Here is a 17,550-nt window from a genome sequence, read left to right on the forward strand (position 1 = left end):
CATCAATTGAGCACGCCACATCAAGTCCGCACAGAGCAGAGCGGATCGTGCGGGACAGGAAGTAGTGTCCAAAATACAAAATAAAACACCGGGTTAATTTTCAAAATAAAATGCACTGTGTTTACGGCGGATCACATTTCTCTCACAGTAGAGTTTTAGATGTATTAAGTTTATTGTGACTTTGCTATTACTGTGTGGGTTAGCAAAATAATAAGGATAATAATGATAATAATAACAATAATAATAATAGTGATAATGATAATAATAATAATTATTATTATTATGAATAATAATAATAATTTCAGCATTCTGGGGATATAAGAGGTAGGTTATCTGTTAGGAATATTACCATCTGTGTTTAAACTTGATTCATGTTGATTATGCCTGCAGCACAATGCCAAAAAAAGAAAGGATACAGCCCTCTACTGGCCCCTGGTCCATATTTTTGGCCCTGTATTGCGTTTCAGTTGTTTAGTCTGAGCATTAAGTGAGAAAGACCATAAGTTACAATACTCAAGTTAAGGGAAGAAGGAAAGATTTTCACATTGAAGTTTTTTCCATTTGGGTATTTATTTTTGTATTTTTTTTCAAAGTTCATGTTGCACTGTTCAATATTAAAATGCTTATCTTTAACAATAAATAGCCTAATAATAAACCAGTGTTTTGTTGCTTTTCATGTCTTCCAAGCCTATGATAATGCGAATTAACTCATTATGACCATAATTTGTTGACACAAAAGAAATGGCAATCACTTTTACCTACAAAGGACACACAGCTAAGTAGTTAGCTTCCTATTAGCAAATTTAATTTTACATTAATTTCAATATTGTGTAAAAAAAATAATTCCTGCTCTTTTCTGACTTTGAGCCCCTGCCCCTCTATAATCATGTGCACGTCCCTGCCAACCGGTAATCGACTGAGGTAGACCTACAGAGCTGCCCCCTATGCAGATCAAGTGCTGTGCTTAGGGCCCCACAATCTATGGTGGGCCTCGTTTTGCGTGAAGAAGCGCCTGTAAAATGTCAATGAACGACAGGGTGCGTCATATAAAATGTTACAGTAAACATATTCATCGCCACTTTCTACATTGTCACTGGAAAGAATATAATGAAAATTGACCCCACCTGGTTTGACACTCCTGTGGTGTGCGGCATTAGTGCTTCTCTTCAAAAGCATGTAGTAGTAGTGGGTTTGAATCCCAGTTGAAAATGTATTAAAAGATCAGAACATTTCAGTTTTTATATCCTAAAATTTAACGATGTATTTCTCGTTAATTAATTTTAGTACAAAACCTTCATCAAATTATAGTTTTTCCATCAGTTCATTTTCTACCGCTTGTCCCTTTCAGGCTCACGGGAGTGCTGGAGCCTATCTCAGCTGCATTCTAAAAATGTATTTAAAAACTAGAAAAATCATTCCACATGAAGTGTGAAAATATTTTGTAATGGTGGCGGCCTGCAAACATATTTCTGCTTAAGGCCCTATTTAGCCTGTAGACCTAGGACATGCTTTAAGGATTATGTCCCACTAGTGATATAACACCTTAGTGACCTTGGGAGTGGAGTTAGAGGACTATATCCCACTAGTGATATAACACCTTAGTGACCTTGGGAGTGGAGTTAGAGGACTATGTCCCACTAACGAAATAACACCTTAGTGACCTTGGTGAAGTTAGAGGAAGTGATCGGAGACAGGGACTGCTGACAGACTGCTGTATCTGCAACCAACAACCAGGATTAGGTGAGGAGGAAATAATGGATGGATGAACATGAATGTAAACTGTCTGGTATACAGTAAAAGAAGATGGATGGATGTCTTCATTATCATGGAAGATAATGTATTCCTGCCTCTCATCTTTTCTTATACATCGGAAACAACAGAAATCAACGAAACAGAAATTGCAATCAAAAAATCTTTAATAATGGTACAGACATTAACATTTAACATGTCATTTCAAGATTGTTCATACAAGTTTTAAGGGAAACTGCACATTTTTTCCGGAATTTTGCCTATCATTCGCAATCATGAAAGACATGACAGATGTATTTTTATGCATGCTAAATATTAAATACATGCGATCAAAAGTCCGCTTACAATGGAGGCTAGTTAGATTAGAGAGATTATAGAGTTAGAAGAAGAATGACTCATAGTCTTCCCAAAGAAAAGGTGGGGGAAACCAAGCGTCTTTTTGTGTCGTTCTTGCCATTTCCTGGTCTAAAATAGTGTACCATCCTCAGCCTTATTTTATCCAGGTGAGAAGCATGATTTATGATCTACAATAAAGTTTGACGAGCAAGAAAACGAGGAAGCAGCTGATCAGTCGATCATGTCAACATTACACACAATCTTGTGATCAATAAATAGTTTGTCTGCGTTATAATACCAATGTCACTAATATTTGGTTAATTTTCAAGTCACGAAATGTAAATGGAGCAGCACGGTGGAACAGGGTAGTGCATGTGCCTCACAATACGAAGGTCCTAGGTTCGATCCCCAGGCTCGGGGTCTTTCTGTGTGGAGTTTGCATGTTCGCCCCGTGACTGCGTGGGTTCCCTCCGGGTACTCCGGCTTCCTCCCACCTCCAAAGACATGCACCTGAGGATAGGTTGATTGGCAACACTAAATGGTCCCTAGTGTGTGAATGTGAGTGTGAATGTTGTCTATTTGTGTTGGCCCTGCGATGAGGTGGCGACTTGTCCAGGGTGTACCCCGCCTTCTGCCCGAATGTCATGTCTTTCATAAGGGTTGTGAACGATAGGCAAAATCCCAAAAAAGTGCAGTTCTCTTTAAGAAAGCTTACCAGTCCAAAAATAAAACATCTTAAATGTGACGATAATGCAGACATCTCACTTTTTAACACTCGGGTAAAAAACGTTAACTGTTAAAGGTTACTGGTCGAAGGTAAAACCATGAAATGACTTAACTACCAATCAAGAGACAACACTGTGGTCACACTGGAATGGTACTGCTTTGAATGTGTGTTTGCCAATAGAACATTCGACTTCAATTTTGACAAATCCATTTTTTGGCATATCAATATTGTAATTAATTTAAAGTAATATCTGTTAAAAAAAATATACTATGTTTAACTTATATTTCAGTTTTCATCTTAGTTGGCTTTCAGTTTGTGCTGTGAAAACTTCAATCTTTATCTTGTTCTCTTCTTGTATTTTTCTCTCAACATCACTTTCTGGCTATTCCTCCTTCTGGAGCCGGAATGAAGGAATTAATTTATTGAAAGAAATGTGACACTATGTGATTATCATCAATAAATAGTGGCGATTCCACTACTATTAGTTTGCATTTAAAGCAACATGCACATTAGGACCTAAATTGTAAATCTCTGTTGTTTTACAGTTCTCTTATGTATTTTAAAATGTATGTCTTAATGTATTTATTTTGAAACTGCTCTGTGACATGTGCTGTTGACCTCTTGGCCAGGTCACCCTTGTGAAAGAGATCTTGATCTCAATGGGTTTTCTTATCTGGTTAAATAAAGGTTCTAAATCAATCTGAAACGAAAAAACATGATATGATCATAACAGGTTTTTTAAGTACCCAGAAAAGACATTGCATGATGTAACAGTAAAATATGAGTATAAGGTATATGTATCATGAAGAACAAAGAACATCTCCATCTCATCTCCATCTCATCTCCATTTTTTAAGTACCCAGAAAAGACATTGCATGATGTAACAGTAAAATATGAGTATAAGGTATATGTATCATGAACAAAGAACATCTCCATCTCATCTCCATCTCATCTCATCTCATCTCCATTTTTTAAGTACCCAGGAAAGAAATTGCATGATGTAACAGTAAAATATGAGTATAAGGTATATGTATCATGAAGAACAAAGAACATCTCCATCTCATCTCCATGTGAGACGATGTCCCTCAGCGATGGAGACATCTTTGTGTTCCTGGAGGAAGAAGATGACAGCATATTACCCACAAACGTTAATCCAAGTTAAAGATCATCTTCACACCGAGTCCAAAAACATTTGGACATGCAAACAGTGCTTGTAAGTTAACTCACTGTGTGCCAGCTGCTGTGTCTCACTCAGACTCAGACCGAGTAAACCTTACGGTCATTGTGTCCCAGTAGATACTGTGAGCTGTTGAACAAACACAAACACTGTTAGCTGGTTACTCATGCTAACCAAACACCTCACTCATGGTGAAGAAAGTGCATCCAGAAGGTTCCTCATCACTCGCATGGGATCTTTGAGGTGAGACTTAGAAACATCAGAAACTTGATGTTTCCCTCTTACTTCCTCTTAATGAGTCAGCAAGAGAAGTGTGCACATGTGATGTCACCTGGAAATAAGGGGACATTCTAGTAGTTTTGCTGTCAGAGAAGATTAAAATACAATAAAATTGCATGATGGGAAAACTACAGGACACTATTAAAATAGAAAAATGAAGACAAAATAAGGCTGTTTTATGGTCAGAAATGGTCAGTTTGACAGGTCGAGTGATGCTGCGCTGAGGAATAGAAGACAAGAAAAAGACACAAGATATGTGACTCACTGCGTCTGTAACGCTTGACAATCCCAAAGATGATGGCCGACAGGAGGACCGCCCCAGCAACGACCCCCACCGTGACAACAGCGACCTTGATGCTCAAGTTTTCTGTTGAGAGCGAAAAGCATAACTGGGTTGACAAAGCATGACAAGGAAATCTTCATAACTACTTTGCATGTAAAGATCAACCATTGTCATCATGACATAGAATATAACAAAGTTAAGTGTAAGATGATTATTTTGACTTTTTAGCGCTCATCCAATCCCCAGTTAGAACTCAGCATAAAAGAATTCTTGGCCTTACAGACAGTCAGACAATATACAATTATTTTGAAAACTGCACGTTTCTCTTACTCCTGTGTTAAAAAAACAAACAAGGAGACTGAAGAGGATGGAAGATTATACAAAACAAATATTTTAGAATCACGCTGACTCACATTAAGGGTGAAACATTCAAAATGAGTATTCCATTCTAGCTCTGTATTAGAACTTCTCTTTACTAAATTTCATGACTCTATTTACTGGTATTTTTAAAACAGAAATATTAAAATATATCCAATATTTTTACTGCTATGTTTTAGTGCAGCAACGTTTCTGTTAAACAAAGCTATAGTCATATATAAATCAAGTTAATATATGAAATATGAATTAGATCTTATTTGAACTGATGCTCCTCATGTTTAAATAACCACTCAGAATATATTTAGGCCTGGACTTAATGTCTCATATTTACAGTCTAAAATTGTCCCTTTGTCTGTTTACCTTCCAGATGATCTGTGGACTTACTGTGACCAGGAGTTGGCGGGGTGGGTTCCGAGTTGTTGAGACTGGGTCGGGCGGTCGCTTCAATGGTTGTGTTGAGACTGGGTCGGGCGGTCGCTTCAATGGTTGTGTTGAGACTGGGTCGGGCGGTCGCTTCAATGGTTGTGTTGAGACTGGGTCGGGCGGTCGCTTCAATGGTTGTGTTGAGACTGGGTCGGGCGGTCGCTTCAATGGTTGTGTTGAGACTGGGTCGGGCGGTCGCTTCAATGGTTGTGTTGAGACTGGGTCGGGCGGTCGCTTCAATGGTTGTGTTGAGACTGGGTTGGGCGGTCGCTTCAATGGTTGTGTTGAGACTGGGTCGGGCGGTCGCTTCAATGGTTGTGTTGGGCCAGGTAGTAGTTTGGTTGCCATTGGAAGAAGTACCGTTGGTTGTTGGTCTGATAGTGATGGTGGTAGGCCGTGAGGTCGCTTGGCTGTTATTACCAGAGATGGTTGTATTGAGGTCTGGATAGAAAGTAGAATGAACAAGCACAAAGTTAAAAGTGAGTCACACAAATAAATTGATAAATGGTTTTGTTGGTCCGTGTGAGAGTTGATAACTGGACCTAGATTCTGTTGTACATCACCACATAGCAGCTGAAACAGTAACATGCTAATTACATAGCATGGATCAATATAAGGGACAATTAGACTTCTGATGAGAAACATCTACATTAGAGGTGTGACGATTAGTTTTAATAACAATTTGATGCAAATCATAATTTGTGGTTGGTGATATGATTCAAGGAGATATATATGTATTTGAACGATACAATACAAAACGATTCAAGTAAGTACAAATCAATGCAGTAAGTTTTTAGCAAAAAAGAAGTCAAGTAGTGTGACTGTCAAATAAATACTGGATATTGGACACTGCAGGTGAAGTTTACAATATTCCTATTAGTTCTTGTAAGGAAATCATGCATAAATAAATTATACATACAAACAAGCAAGTAAACAACAATTAATGGCCAGCGCATTTACATATTATTTAAACAAATCTTTCAATCTTTTTTTCCAAGATGGCACTGCTGGTGGCAGGAGCTCTCTGCTCTTGTGTCATCCTTTTGTGTTCCTAATGTTTCCCTCTTGTTTTCATGTGGGTTTTTTTGCCTTTTAGTTAGGTACCCTTTGGGACTGTGTGACAAGGGGTGGCCCTTTCGTGACTTCTGCTGCGCTTTTTTGTGAACTTCTGGATCTGCCTCCCGGAAGCGTTTTGGCAATGGAGACCAGCTGCTGGGTCTCTGCCACACCTCAGTCCATTTGGAGAGACTGGACTTTCACAAAATTATGTCAGACCCACTCGACATCCATTGCTTTCGGTCTCCCCTAGAGGGGTGTGTTACCCACATATGCGGTCCTCTCCAAGGTTTCGCATAGTCATTCACATCGACGGCCCACTGGGGTGAGTTTTTCCTTGCCCGTATGTGGGCTCTGTACCGAGGATGTCGTTGTGGCTTGTGCAGCCCTTTGAGACACTTGTAATTTAGGGCTATATAAATAAACATTGATTGATAAACATTGAGGAGATGTGGATGAAGAGACTGGGCTGCGGAACTAGCGCTGAGCGCCGGGACGGACAAGCTTCACAGTGTCTTGGCTGAATGAGCGTGTGTCGGACACCTCGGTCTCCTTAGACGCGTCCGCTCATCCATGCAGACGGGATACTGGCCGAGAGTTGGTGGGCGGCCGAGGTTGGAGTCGGCTCTCTTGGTTGCTTTGTTGGGTCTGCTCCCGTCTCTGGCCATGCTCCCCCCCCACCCCAGCAGACGATGGCATGGAACACCGCAGAGGCCACCACAGTGTATATGTTTTTTTGTTGTCTTTGTTTAACTTTTGTAGCTGTATGTAGAAATAGCTGGTTGCATCAGCTCTGCTCTTTTAATGTATTTAATGTCCTTTGTGTTCTTTAATGTTTGATGTTTCACTCTTACACACATGTTTATGTGCACTATGGCTATGAGTTTTTTTTCCCTTAGCCTCAGTCTGGACCCCCTCTCCAGGGTTAGACTACTTTTTTTTTTCCTCACCCCCCCCCCCCAGCGTTCACCTCTGACCTTTTTTGTAAGGGGCGCCGGAAGTTGGCAGACCCGTCAGCGATGCTGTTCTGTCTCCCTGTAATGTTTGATCCTGTTCTGTCTCCCTGTAATGTTTGATCCTGTTCTGTCTCCCTGTAATGTTTCTCTGATCTTGAAATGGGATTGTGCTGAAAATCTTAATTTCCCGTCGAGGATTAATAAAGTATTTCTGATTCTGATTCTGATAAAGTCCAACCAACACTTTAGGTTGAATTTAGAAAAAAACTAATTTATTGGACATTCAAGAAATTGTCAAAAGTACAGTAACCAACATTTCAACTGTAGATTTACCTGCTGACGTTTGCTTTTGTTTTTCAACATGAAATAATATAACATTAATATCAAACATAAACCAACATCTCTTCAGGTTGATTGTTTTTGTTGTGGCTTTTTGCTGAAAGTTGTTGTGTTGTGGCTTTTGTTTTGTGGCGTTTGCATTTGTTGTGACGTTTCCCGGCCACCGTAAGTATCCGCCTTTTTTTGTTTTGATGACTGATGGCCACAGACGGGCAGACAGACTTGAGTAACATTTAACGTCCTCATTGTCAAAGCACCTGGGGATAGGTTGATTGGCAACACTAAATGGTCCCTAGTGTGTGAATGTGAGTGTGAATGTTGGCTGTCTATCTGTGTTGGCCCTGCGATGAGGTGGCGACTTGTCCAGGGTGTACCCCGCCTTCCGCCCATGTGCAGCTGAGATAGGCTCCGGCGACCCCCCGCGACCCCGAAAGGGACAAGCGGTAGAAAATGGATGGATGGATTGTCAAAGTGCTATACTTCATATAAAGTCTGACATTCTTACATCCAATGTTTTCTTTTCCTAGTATCGATAAAATCGATTGACTGCCTTTTAAAACGATGTTAGCGCAATATATATTTTCTGGATGGTCAACCTGCCGAGCACGGATCGATGGAGTTGAATCTTAGGAACATAAATTGATAGATTATTCTATGGATGAATGGTTACACCCCTAATCTACATCAATGTACAATTCAACCACATGTCTCTTTCTCACCTTCACCGCTCGCGTTGCTCAGGATGCTTCTGCTCTCCAGCTTGGTGACGATGTCCTCCTTGACGCCAGTCAGCTGAAACACACATTCGTACTTGCCCTTCATGTCGGCCGTCACGTTCAAGTCCACAGACATCTGGAAGGTTCCGTCTTGGAGCATTTCTCCGTGCTCCACGCCCTCGTGCAGCTTCTCGCCGTCTTTCCTCCAAAACATGACGGCTTTGTCGGGGTAGAAACCTGTTGCGTTGCAGCTGACCAGAGAAGATGGTGTCTCCTGGAGTAGGGACACCTTTGGAAGCTCTGCACAGGAAGTGAGGTCATGTATGAACAGAGGAGAGGACAATATGGAGAGATGGTGTGGGAGGAGTAAATATGGGCGGAAAGGGAGAAAATAGGAAGACTATAAAGAGAGTGTAGTTTGTAATGCTAATAATGTTGCTATAGAGAACATGCTAACATGGTTACAAAGGTGAAAGTAAAAGGTGAGGTTCTACCTGTTCTCGTTAAGATGCTCACAAACATCTTCAAGTAAGAAGGACACTCCTCAGTGTTGAACTTGAAGGTGTCCGGGGGAGCTTTGTTATTGTCCCAGATCAGTTTGATGTGATCCCTTGATCTTTTGCTGCGGTCCATGTCCTCATTGGCATGTTTTCTGTAAATCCCACGTCTTCATCATACCAACCTGTGACCTCATCAGTCTCATCATTCCAGTTACATGCAGAACTCCACACGGCTAAGTGAAAACCTGAGAGAGTAACAAGACATAGTTATGTGAAACTTGATTCCTTTTACTGACTCAAGTTCTTATGAGTCACTCACTAAAGTGTCTATTGGGGTACTTCTTTCACTTAAGTTACTCGTCACAAAGGCATGTGCAGAAACTTGCACTTATGCAACAAGTTCCCCCCTTGAACTCGAGTCTTGATCAACTACTCGGGAGTCAGTGAAACTCTGTAAAATCAGAACATTTTAGTGTTTGCCAAGTAACCTTAAGTCAGTAAAACTTGAGTCAGCGAGTCAGGGAAACTTGCCAAATGAGCAAGTGAATTAATTTTTTTGTTGAGCTTATGATTCCGCCTGGGCAGGAAGGAGAAAAAGGAGCCGTTTTAAGACATGGACCAGATTTGTAGCTTTGCACAATTAATGACATATTACCTGGTTTCCTTTTTGAATCTAGCTCGCAGTAGCAGGTATAAGTAAGGGAACAGGTAAATTGAGACGATTTAGTATCAAGTATTGAAGGAGTCATTCATAACCTGCCAATTCCTAACACAAAGTATTGTAAAGCAAAGGAAACCCTCAACACCATAACACAGAGATACACACACACAAGTACCGGTACACACACACAAATCATGTTTTTTCATAGGTCATTCTAGGATGGACAGAGACAAGATATATGTGCAGTAATGTATGCGTTTTACAAAGTATTGTGTGCATATTACAAAGTACTAAAATAGAACATCAAACAGAACTTAACAGTTGAAAGTTCAACATAAACAAACCTTCAGTTTGATTGAAATCCTTCAAATGAGTTTCAAATCTGTTTGTGAGGAACTGCTCACGAGCAACAGACTTCTTGGTCTCTCTCTGCCAGTACTGAGGATCTTCTGCTGTGATCTTTCTCATCCAGTCCTGTACCGGTTCTACTTTTCTGCTCTTGCTGCTGTAGGAGTAAATCTCTTGGCCATTCAGAGCACCATCGTCATAATACTTGTAGAGCTTTAAATCTCGAATGTCCACCAGTTGGATATGCCACAGAGTGTAATTCACTAAAAGAAAAAAAACATGATATTTATTTAAATTTGATTTCATGTTCAACAATCTTTTAAGCAGTTTAGTTTTCAGGCAAGTCCTGATGTGCACTGTTAGATCCATCCATCCATCCATCCTTTTTCTTCCGCTCATCTGAAGTAGAGTCGCGGGGGCAGCAGCCTAAGCAGAGAAGCACAGACTTCCCTCTCCCCAGCTACTTTCTTCCAACTCTTCCCGGGGGATCTCGAGGCGTTCCCAGGCCAGCTGGGAGTCATAGTCTCTCCACCGTGGCCTGGGTCTTCTCCGTGGTCTCCTACTGGTCGGACGCGCTCTAAACACCCCCCTAGGGAGGCGTTTGGGGGCCATTCTGATCAGATGCCTGAGCCACATCATCTGGCTCCTCTCCATGTGGAGGAGCAGCAGCTTTACTCTGAGTTCCTCTGGAATGTCAGAGTTTCTCACCCTACATCTAAGGGAGAGCCCCGCCACCCGGCGAAGGAAACTCTTTTTTTTTTTAATGGGGGTTGAATAATTAATTTTACTATTTTCATTTGTCAATAAATATGTTACATTTATGACACATTTCCATTGGTGAACAAGCCTCGGAGTAACTCCTCCACTTGGGGCAGGATCTTCTCCCCAACCTGGAGATGGCACTCCGCCCTTTTCCGGGCGAGAACCATGGAGTCGGACTTGGAAGTGCTGATTGTCATCCCAGTCACTTCACACTCAGCTGGGAACCAATTATTATTATTTTATTTTTAATTGGTCATCTGTGTTTTGTTGAGTTTGTTCATGTGGAAAATATGTAAATATTTTTTTTAAATGGAGGTTGAATAATTTATTTTACTATTTTCATTTGTCAATAAATATGTTACATTTATGACACATTTCCATTGAACGATGAAAACAATTAAATATACTGAATACATATTTTTAAATGTGTTTTCATATATTTGAAATTAAAATACTGTAGATTATGTATTTGTTAATGTTTAGTTTTTGTGTTTCTTATATTAAAAATGAAAATGGTATAATAATATTAATAATAATAATAATAATAGTTATAATAATGATGATAATAATACAGGTAATACCATCAAACATGTCCAGAGGAGTAAAAATAAGCTACACTAAATTAAATCTGCCACTTGTTAAACAAAATTCAACTAAATACAAAACATTAAAACTGCAAAGCTTTTGTGTTTAATTATTTTTCAAATTAAAACTGCTTGCAGGCAATTCTTCAATGAAGAATTCTACAATAAATACAGTGATCAAATAAGGCCTGGGTCTACTGTCCTGTCACTAGGGGGCGTTGTCTGGCATGCACTGTGATCAAGTTGCAAACATGCATGGGACGATCAAGCTTTCCTTAAGTCACTCATGTCCCCTCCTCCTTTGTGGATGCTTCAACTTCAAACTGCTGCCTCATCATGTCGCTGTCGTCCCTTCAGACTTGTTTCAACCCCGCGACTCCCACTTTCCCTCATCCACTCACTCCCTCCTCCTCCTCTCTGTCCTTCTCCATCACCCTGATTAGCATTCTCAGCAGCAACAAAATCAAAGGAATTTTTTCAAACAAAGTTGCTAATAACTTGTTATTACACAGCTTAAGAATTTACCTCCCACTTTCTTATCTCCTCTTAGTGCCACCCTATCTAGCTCTGTTTTGGCGGGGCAGGGGTGAGGAGGGGCGGGGGGTGGTGTAGACGTCTATCAACATTAGTGATACAATAATGTTTCGGAACTGCATTCGGTTTCGAAAGTCATCAATACTGGGGTACGTGCCCCAATTAAAGTTGTCTGGTGACGCCCATGGCTAATGCAATAAGGAGCATCTTCCTATAGTCAAGCTGAAGCTTTAATATGTTTTAAGAAACAATTCCATACATTTTCTACCGCTTGTCCCTTTTTGGGGTCGCGGGGGGTGCTGGAGCCTATCTCAGCTGCATCCGGGCGGAAGGCGGGGTACACCCTGGACAAGTCGCCGACTCATCACAGGGCCAACACAGATAGACAGACAACATTCACACTCACATTCACACACTCGGGACCATTTAGTGTTGTTAATCAACCTATCCCCAGGTGCATGTCTTTGGAGGTGGGAGGAAGCCGGAGTACCCGGAGGGAACCCACACAGTCACGGGGAGAACATGCAAACTCCACACAGAAAGATCCCGAGCCCGGGATTGAACTCAGGACTACTGAGGTCCTTCATATTCCATTCAATGAAATTGATGTCAAAAGACAATGACTAGCAGATTTATGACATTATACATGACAACCGTTTTTAATGACATAAAGTAAGATAAGAATAGCAAATGTCAGTTTTGATGTTACAAAGTTAACAAAGTTGCAAAGAAAAATGGCTTACCTGACAGCACACTGTGCATTTGCACGGCCAGAAGAAAGAAGACAATCATATTCATGATGTCTGTTCAGGTTTAAAAGTTGGTTGAAGCTGTTGTCCTCTGGCAGGTTGTCTGAATGACTCGCAGACCACTCGGTAGATAAAGGTCACACCTGTGTAAGCTCCTCCTCCCTGGTGAAGCCTGGTGCCTTCCCCATTCTGGTGTTGTCACCCTTACCCTGACGTCAGATATCTGCCGCCCAGGACTGTGAACATACAAAATGTGACATGAAGAAAATGTTTAAAAAAAAAATTAAAATATCTTCAATATAATCCTGCACAGTCTCAACCTGGAGTGAAGGTTACAAAAGTGACCCCAGAGATGAGGTGCAGGATAGGGGAAGGTTTGGAGGCCATTCAGGTCCATCACCGTGCAGGTCCAGTTCATGACCATCAGCACCTGGTGGCAACTGGAACCTCCAGTACCAGCTAGCAGAAGGGAAAAGCTGGGTCGTAACACCTTTACTATTTTATTTTTTTTGATTAAAATGTACTCATCTGGATGATGTATCTGCTGTACAGATTTACTTTATAAAGGATAAGTGTGAGATACTTCTCTTGTTACATTATTAGTATTTGCTTCATTAAATGTTTGGTGCAACAGGAGGAGATAGAAAGAAGAAAAAAAGAAGACTTGTGGGGGACAATACTGAGAGGACACAACAACATAACACAACAACAAAAGGACAGATACATTATTTACAAATATGATACCAGAATTAATTAAAAAAGCAATTTAAACAGTTATAATACAGTATGGATATATATATATATATATATATATATATATATATATATATATATATATATATATATATATATATATATATATATATATACAGTAGAGCCCAAAGGTATTCATACCCCTGGCAAATAAAGTCAATTTTATTCAACCAGCAAGTTTTTTTCTTTATTGGAACTGACTCAGGTGTCTTCCAGAAAATAATAAAACGACGTACACGAGGCATCATTGTGGAAAATAAAGTTTGTCAGCTTTAATTTACATTTTAACAAAAAGTGGCATGTCCAAAATCATTAATACCCTTCTCAATAATCAATATGAAAAAAAGCCATATTTGGGCTATTACAGAAATCAAACGCTTCCTATAAATGCTGACCAGCTTTTTGCATGTCTCCACTAATATTTTTACCCATTTATCTTTAGCGATGAGCCCCAACTCTTTCAGGTTGGAGGGTCTTCTCTGCCATCAACCTCATCTTTCACTTCCTCCACAGATTCTTAATTGGATTCACCATTTCTTCACCACTTTTGCAGTGTGTTTTGGGTCGTTCTCAAAGGTTCTCTGCAGACTACCTTATGTTGTTGTTGAGAATCTCGATGTATTGCTCTTGTTTCATGGTGCCGTTTACTGTGATTAGGTTCCCTGGTCCATTAGTTAAAAAACACCCCCAAAGCATTAGGTTCCCACCACCGTGTTTGACAGTAGGAATGATGTTCTTAGAGTTGAGGTTTCTCTTTTTTTACACCAAATGAAGGATACATCATCATGGCCAAACAATTACATTTATGTTCCATCTGACCATTAAACAGAAGACCAGAAATCTTCTTCTTTGTCCAGATGAGCATTTGCAAAGGCCAAGTAGGCTCTAGTGCAGGGGTGTCCAAAGTGCGGCCCGCAGGTAATTTTTTAACGGCCCCACGACACATTCTAAAAATACGATAAAAAACTAAACAAAACATAAAAAGTGGTATAAAAGAGCAAACAGGTGAAATGTAACAAGAAAATGTTGCAATGTTGACTCTAACAACGCAAAACTGGCATGCAGGCTGTTTATTTCTTTAAAAAATAATAATGAATCAAAATCAATGTCATTGTGAATTATTGACCTATTCAAGGCTCCAATTACGTCACATTAAATATTACACTTTGAAATATTTTTTGGGGGAAAATGTTGCATATTTTGTGTTTGCCATATAAAAAACTAAGCTTTTTTCTTTTTTTTTTTTTTAAAGAAGGGCCTAAAACGAACAAACAAAAAAACATGAACAACAATAAAACTTATAATTTAATTAATTTTTTAACACTTTAATGAGTAGGACCCTTTGGGATCCCCAATCATTTTAGTGGGACTTTTTTTTTTTAAGTGTCATTGCTCAAAAAAAAAAAAATTAATTAAAATCAATGTTTTTATGAGTTATTGAGCTTTTTAAGGCTCCAATTATTATATAATCTCAAATATTCCACTTAAAATTTTTATTGGGTGAAAATATTACATATTTTGTTTTTTCCATAACAAACAGGATTTTTTTGGACAAAAAGAGCACACATCTTAAATCTTTAACAACGTTTTATTGACAGATAGACCTAATGTTGAACCGTCAGTCTACCCCAGGGCAGCTGTGGCTACGAAAGTAGCTTATCACCACCAGGTGTAAATGAATGATGGGTTTTTAACATGTAAAGCGACTTTGGGTACTTAGAAAAGCGCTATATAAATCCCAGGTATTATTATTATTATTATTATTAGAGATTTAAATCTTGAATAATAATAATAATAATACTAAATAATAACACATTTGTAATATTTTTTTTTACCAAAAACCTTTGGGATCAAGCCTGAGTGGAGGCCTAAATGTATATTTTTTATACATATATTGTATTGGTTTTTGAAATAAACATTTTTTTTTCAGTGTGCGGCCCTCAGTGGAAAAAGTTTGGCCACCCCTGTTCTAGTGTGACTTATCAGGAGAAGGGGTCTTGTTCTGCATCCATGGAACCCAGCATTGTGCAGTGTTCATTGGACTGTCTGCCTTGAGATGTTGCCACCAGTGGAGCCCAGATTTACCAGATGTATTCTTTTTCACCTCTCTCACCATCCTCCTGGCCAGCACAGGTGTCACTTTTGGCTTCCGGCCTCTGAGATTTTCCACAGTGCATTGTATTTTCCAGTGACGTGCAGTCACTGGAGGCAGGTGAGGCTGGGCCTCACGTGTCATCATGGAAAGCAAAAAAATGTAAAAAGAAAAACAATTAATTAAATTGTTATATGTATCCAGTGATTATACTATAAAGTTATTTTCCATTTAACTTCACCAGTTTTAGATAATTTTTATTCAAAATCGCTGAATTTTCACATTTGCCGTTCAAATACTGAGAAGAGACGGTGCGGTGATCAGCAGCCAGGTGAGGCACGTCACTCAGTTGTGCCTCAACATGGATTGCGGACTCGGCTAACTGCTGGCCTGCTGTGCGGTGAGACCGTATTGCTATATGAATTATATTATACATTTCCATAGTTTAGTTAGCTGAGGTATATAATGTACAGTGTATTTTGTCAACAACTGTATGTGTGTAACGTATTTCTTGTGCTGGGCAATCATAAAACTGCTGCGAAGACGCACTGGCTGAGGCTCGCAGTAATCCCGCCTCCTGGTGGTAGAGAATGCACCCCCTGACGGGAATGTTATATTAACTAAAGCCCACACTTAAACTTCCCACGTGCAAGATCGAATTTATTTAAAAAAGTTATTTAATAAGAAGCCAAAAAGTGCAAAAACAATAATGTTTGTGTTGGAGGAGTTGTGAATGACTGCAGGGCCACAACATTAGGTACACCTGCAGACTGCAGCACGGATTTCATATTTCATTCATTCACAACTCCTCCAACACGAACATTATTGTTTTTGCACTTTTTAGCTTCTTATTGAGCTGCTGCATTTTTTTGGTTGGGTTGTTTATTTATTTTGAGTAACTTCTACATTTCCAAAAGGGGAGGAATGTAATAGAGTGATCTATGTTTGTCTGTTGCCATCTGCTGGTTAATGTTGGCTATAGCGTACTGGGGTTACTTTTTGGTTGGCCAACGATTTACGTGGTGTTGCGCACCTGACGTCAAGTGTGTTGAGTCTGTTCTGAAGTCTACAGTAAAGAGACGTACTTCATCACCTCGCCTGGTTATTGCCTCCAACCCAATATATTACATAAAGGTAAGACCATAATAACGTTTTTTTTAATTAAATGTGCTTTTTTGTGTGCTACAGTTTGTATGTGTAAAGTTAAAGTACCAATGATTTTCACACACACACTAGGTGTGGTGATATTTGTCCTCTGCATTTGACCCATCCCCTTGATCACCCCATGGGAGGTGAGGGGAGCAGTGGGCAGCAGCGGCGCCGCACCCGGGAATCATTTTTGGTGATTTAACCCCCAATTCCAACCCTTGATGCTGAGTGCCAAGCAGGGAAGAATGCTGGTATGAGCTTTTAAACATAACCCGTTAACCGCTGCCAATCAAATGGTAAATAAGATACTCTTTAGGGTTCATATGTTTGTAAATCTGACTGTGATGAAGTCAGTGCCTCACCAGCCATGAACCTCACCGCACGCCACTGGTATTTTCTAATAATACTTTGCACTGTAGCCACTGGAACTTGAAAACATTTAGATATGGCCTTGTGGCCCTTTCCGGACTTGTGATCAGCCACAATGTGCAGCCACAGGTCCTCAGTGAGTTCTTTGGTCCGAGCCATGACTGTCCACAAACCAACTGCAGAGAGCTGCTGTATTTCACCTGTTGAGTTGATTAAACAGCTATCTCCAATCAATCATGGTAATTAGCATGCTTTAAAACATCTTGGACTATTTAGAATGGTATAGAACGTTTAATGTTCCCATGGTGTGTGACAACTTGCTAAGAGTATGAATAATTTTAAACATGCCACTTTTTGTCAAATGTAATGTAAATAAAATCTGACAAACATTTTTATCCAACAATGATGTCTCTTGTACATTGTTTTATTATCTTCTGGAAGATGCCTTTGTTATTGCCAATCAAGACACAACTTTCTGCTTGAATAAAAGTAACTTTATGTCAAAATTTGCCAGAGGTATGAATAATTTTGTGCTTGACTGTATGTATACACTACCATTCAAAAGTTTGGGGTCACATTGAAATGTCCTTATTTTTGAAGGAAAAGCACTGTACTTTTCAATGAAGATAA

At 39.7% G+C, this 17,550-nt stretch overlaps 1 protein-coding gene across 2 annotated transcripts; it reads right to left on the reverse strand.

Annotated features, from left to right (window-relative positions):
• Nucleotides 1-1,898: 1,898 nt before the first annotated feature.
• LOC133639955 (major histocompatibility complex class I-related gene protein-like) lies at nucleotides 1,899-12,675 on the reverse strand. 2 transcript variants are annotated; one of them, XM_062033685.1, is made up of 9 exons: nucleotides 12,552-12,675; nucleotides 9,925-10,191; nucleotides 8,914-9,164; nucleotides 8,423-8,719; nucleotides 5,713-5,793; nucleotides 5,314-5,370; nucleotides 4,534-4,635; nucleotides 4,040-4,118; nucleotides 1,899-3,923 (listed from the first exon to the last, which is right to left on the reverse strand). In XM_062033685.1, the coding sequence occupies exons 3-8, from the start codon at nucleotides 9,050-9,052 to the stop codon at nucleotides 4,060-4,062; spliced, it is 735 nt and encodes a 244-aa protein (XP_061889669.1). In that variant the 5' UTR covers nucleotides 9,053-9,164; nucleotides 9,925-10,191; nucleotides 12,552-12,675; the 3' UTR covers nucleotides 1,899-3,923; nucleotides 4,040-4,059. The 2 variants fall into 2 exon arrangements, with proteins under 2 accessions (XP_061889669.1, XP_061889668.1); XM_062033684.1 differs by having other exon boundaries at nucleotides 5,314-5,793.
• Between the last annotated feature and the right edge of the window lie 4,875 nt (nucleotides 12,676-17,550).

This window comes from Entelurus aequoreus, linkage group LG22 (genome assembly GCF_033978785.1).
Source record: "Entelurus aequoreus isolate RoL-2023_Sb linkage group LG22, RoL_Eaeq_v1.1, whole genome shotgun sequence".
Taxonomy (NCBI): domain Eukaryota; kingdom Metazoa; phylum Chordata; class Actinopteri; order Syngnathiformes; family Syngnathidae; genus Entelurus; species Entelurus aequoreus.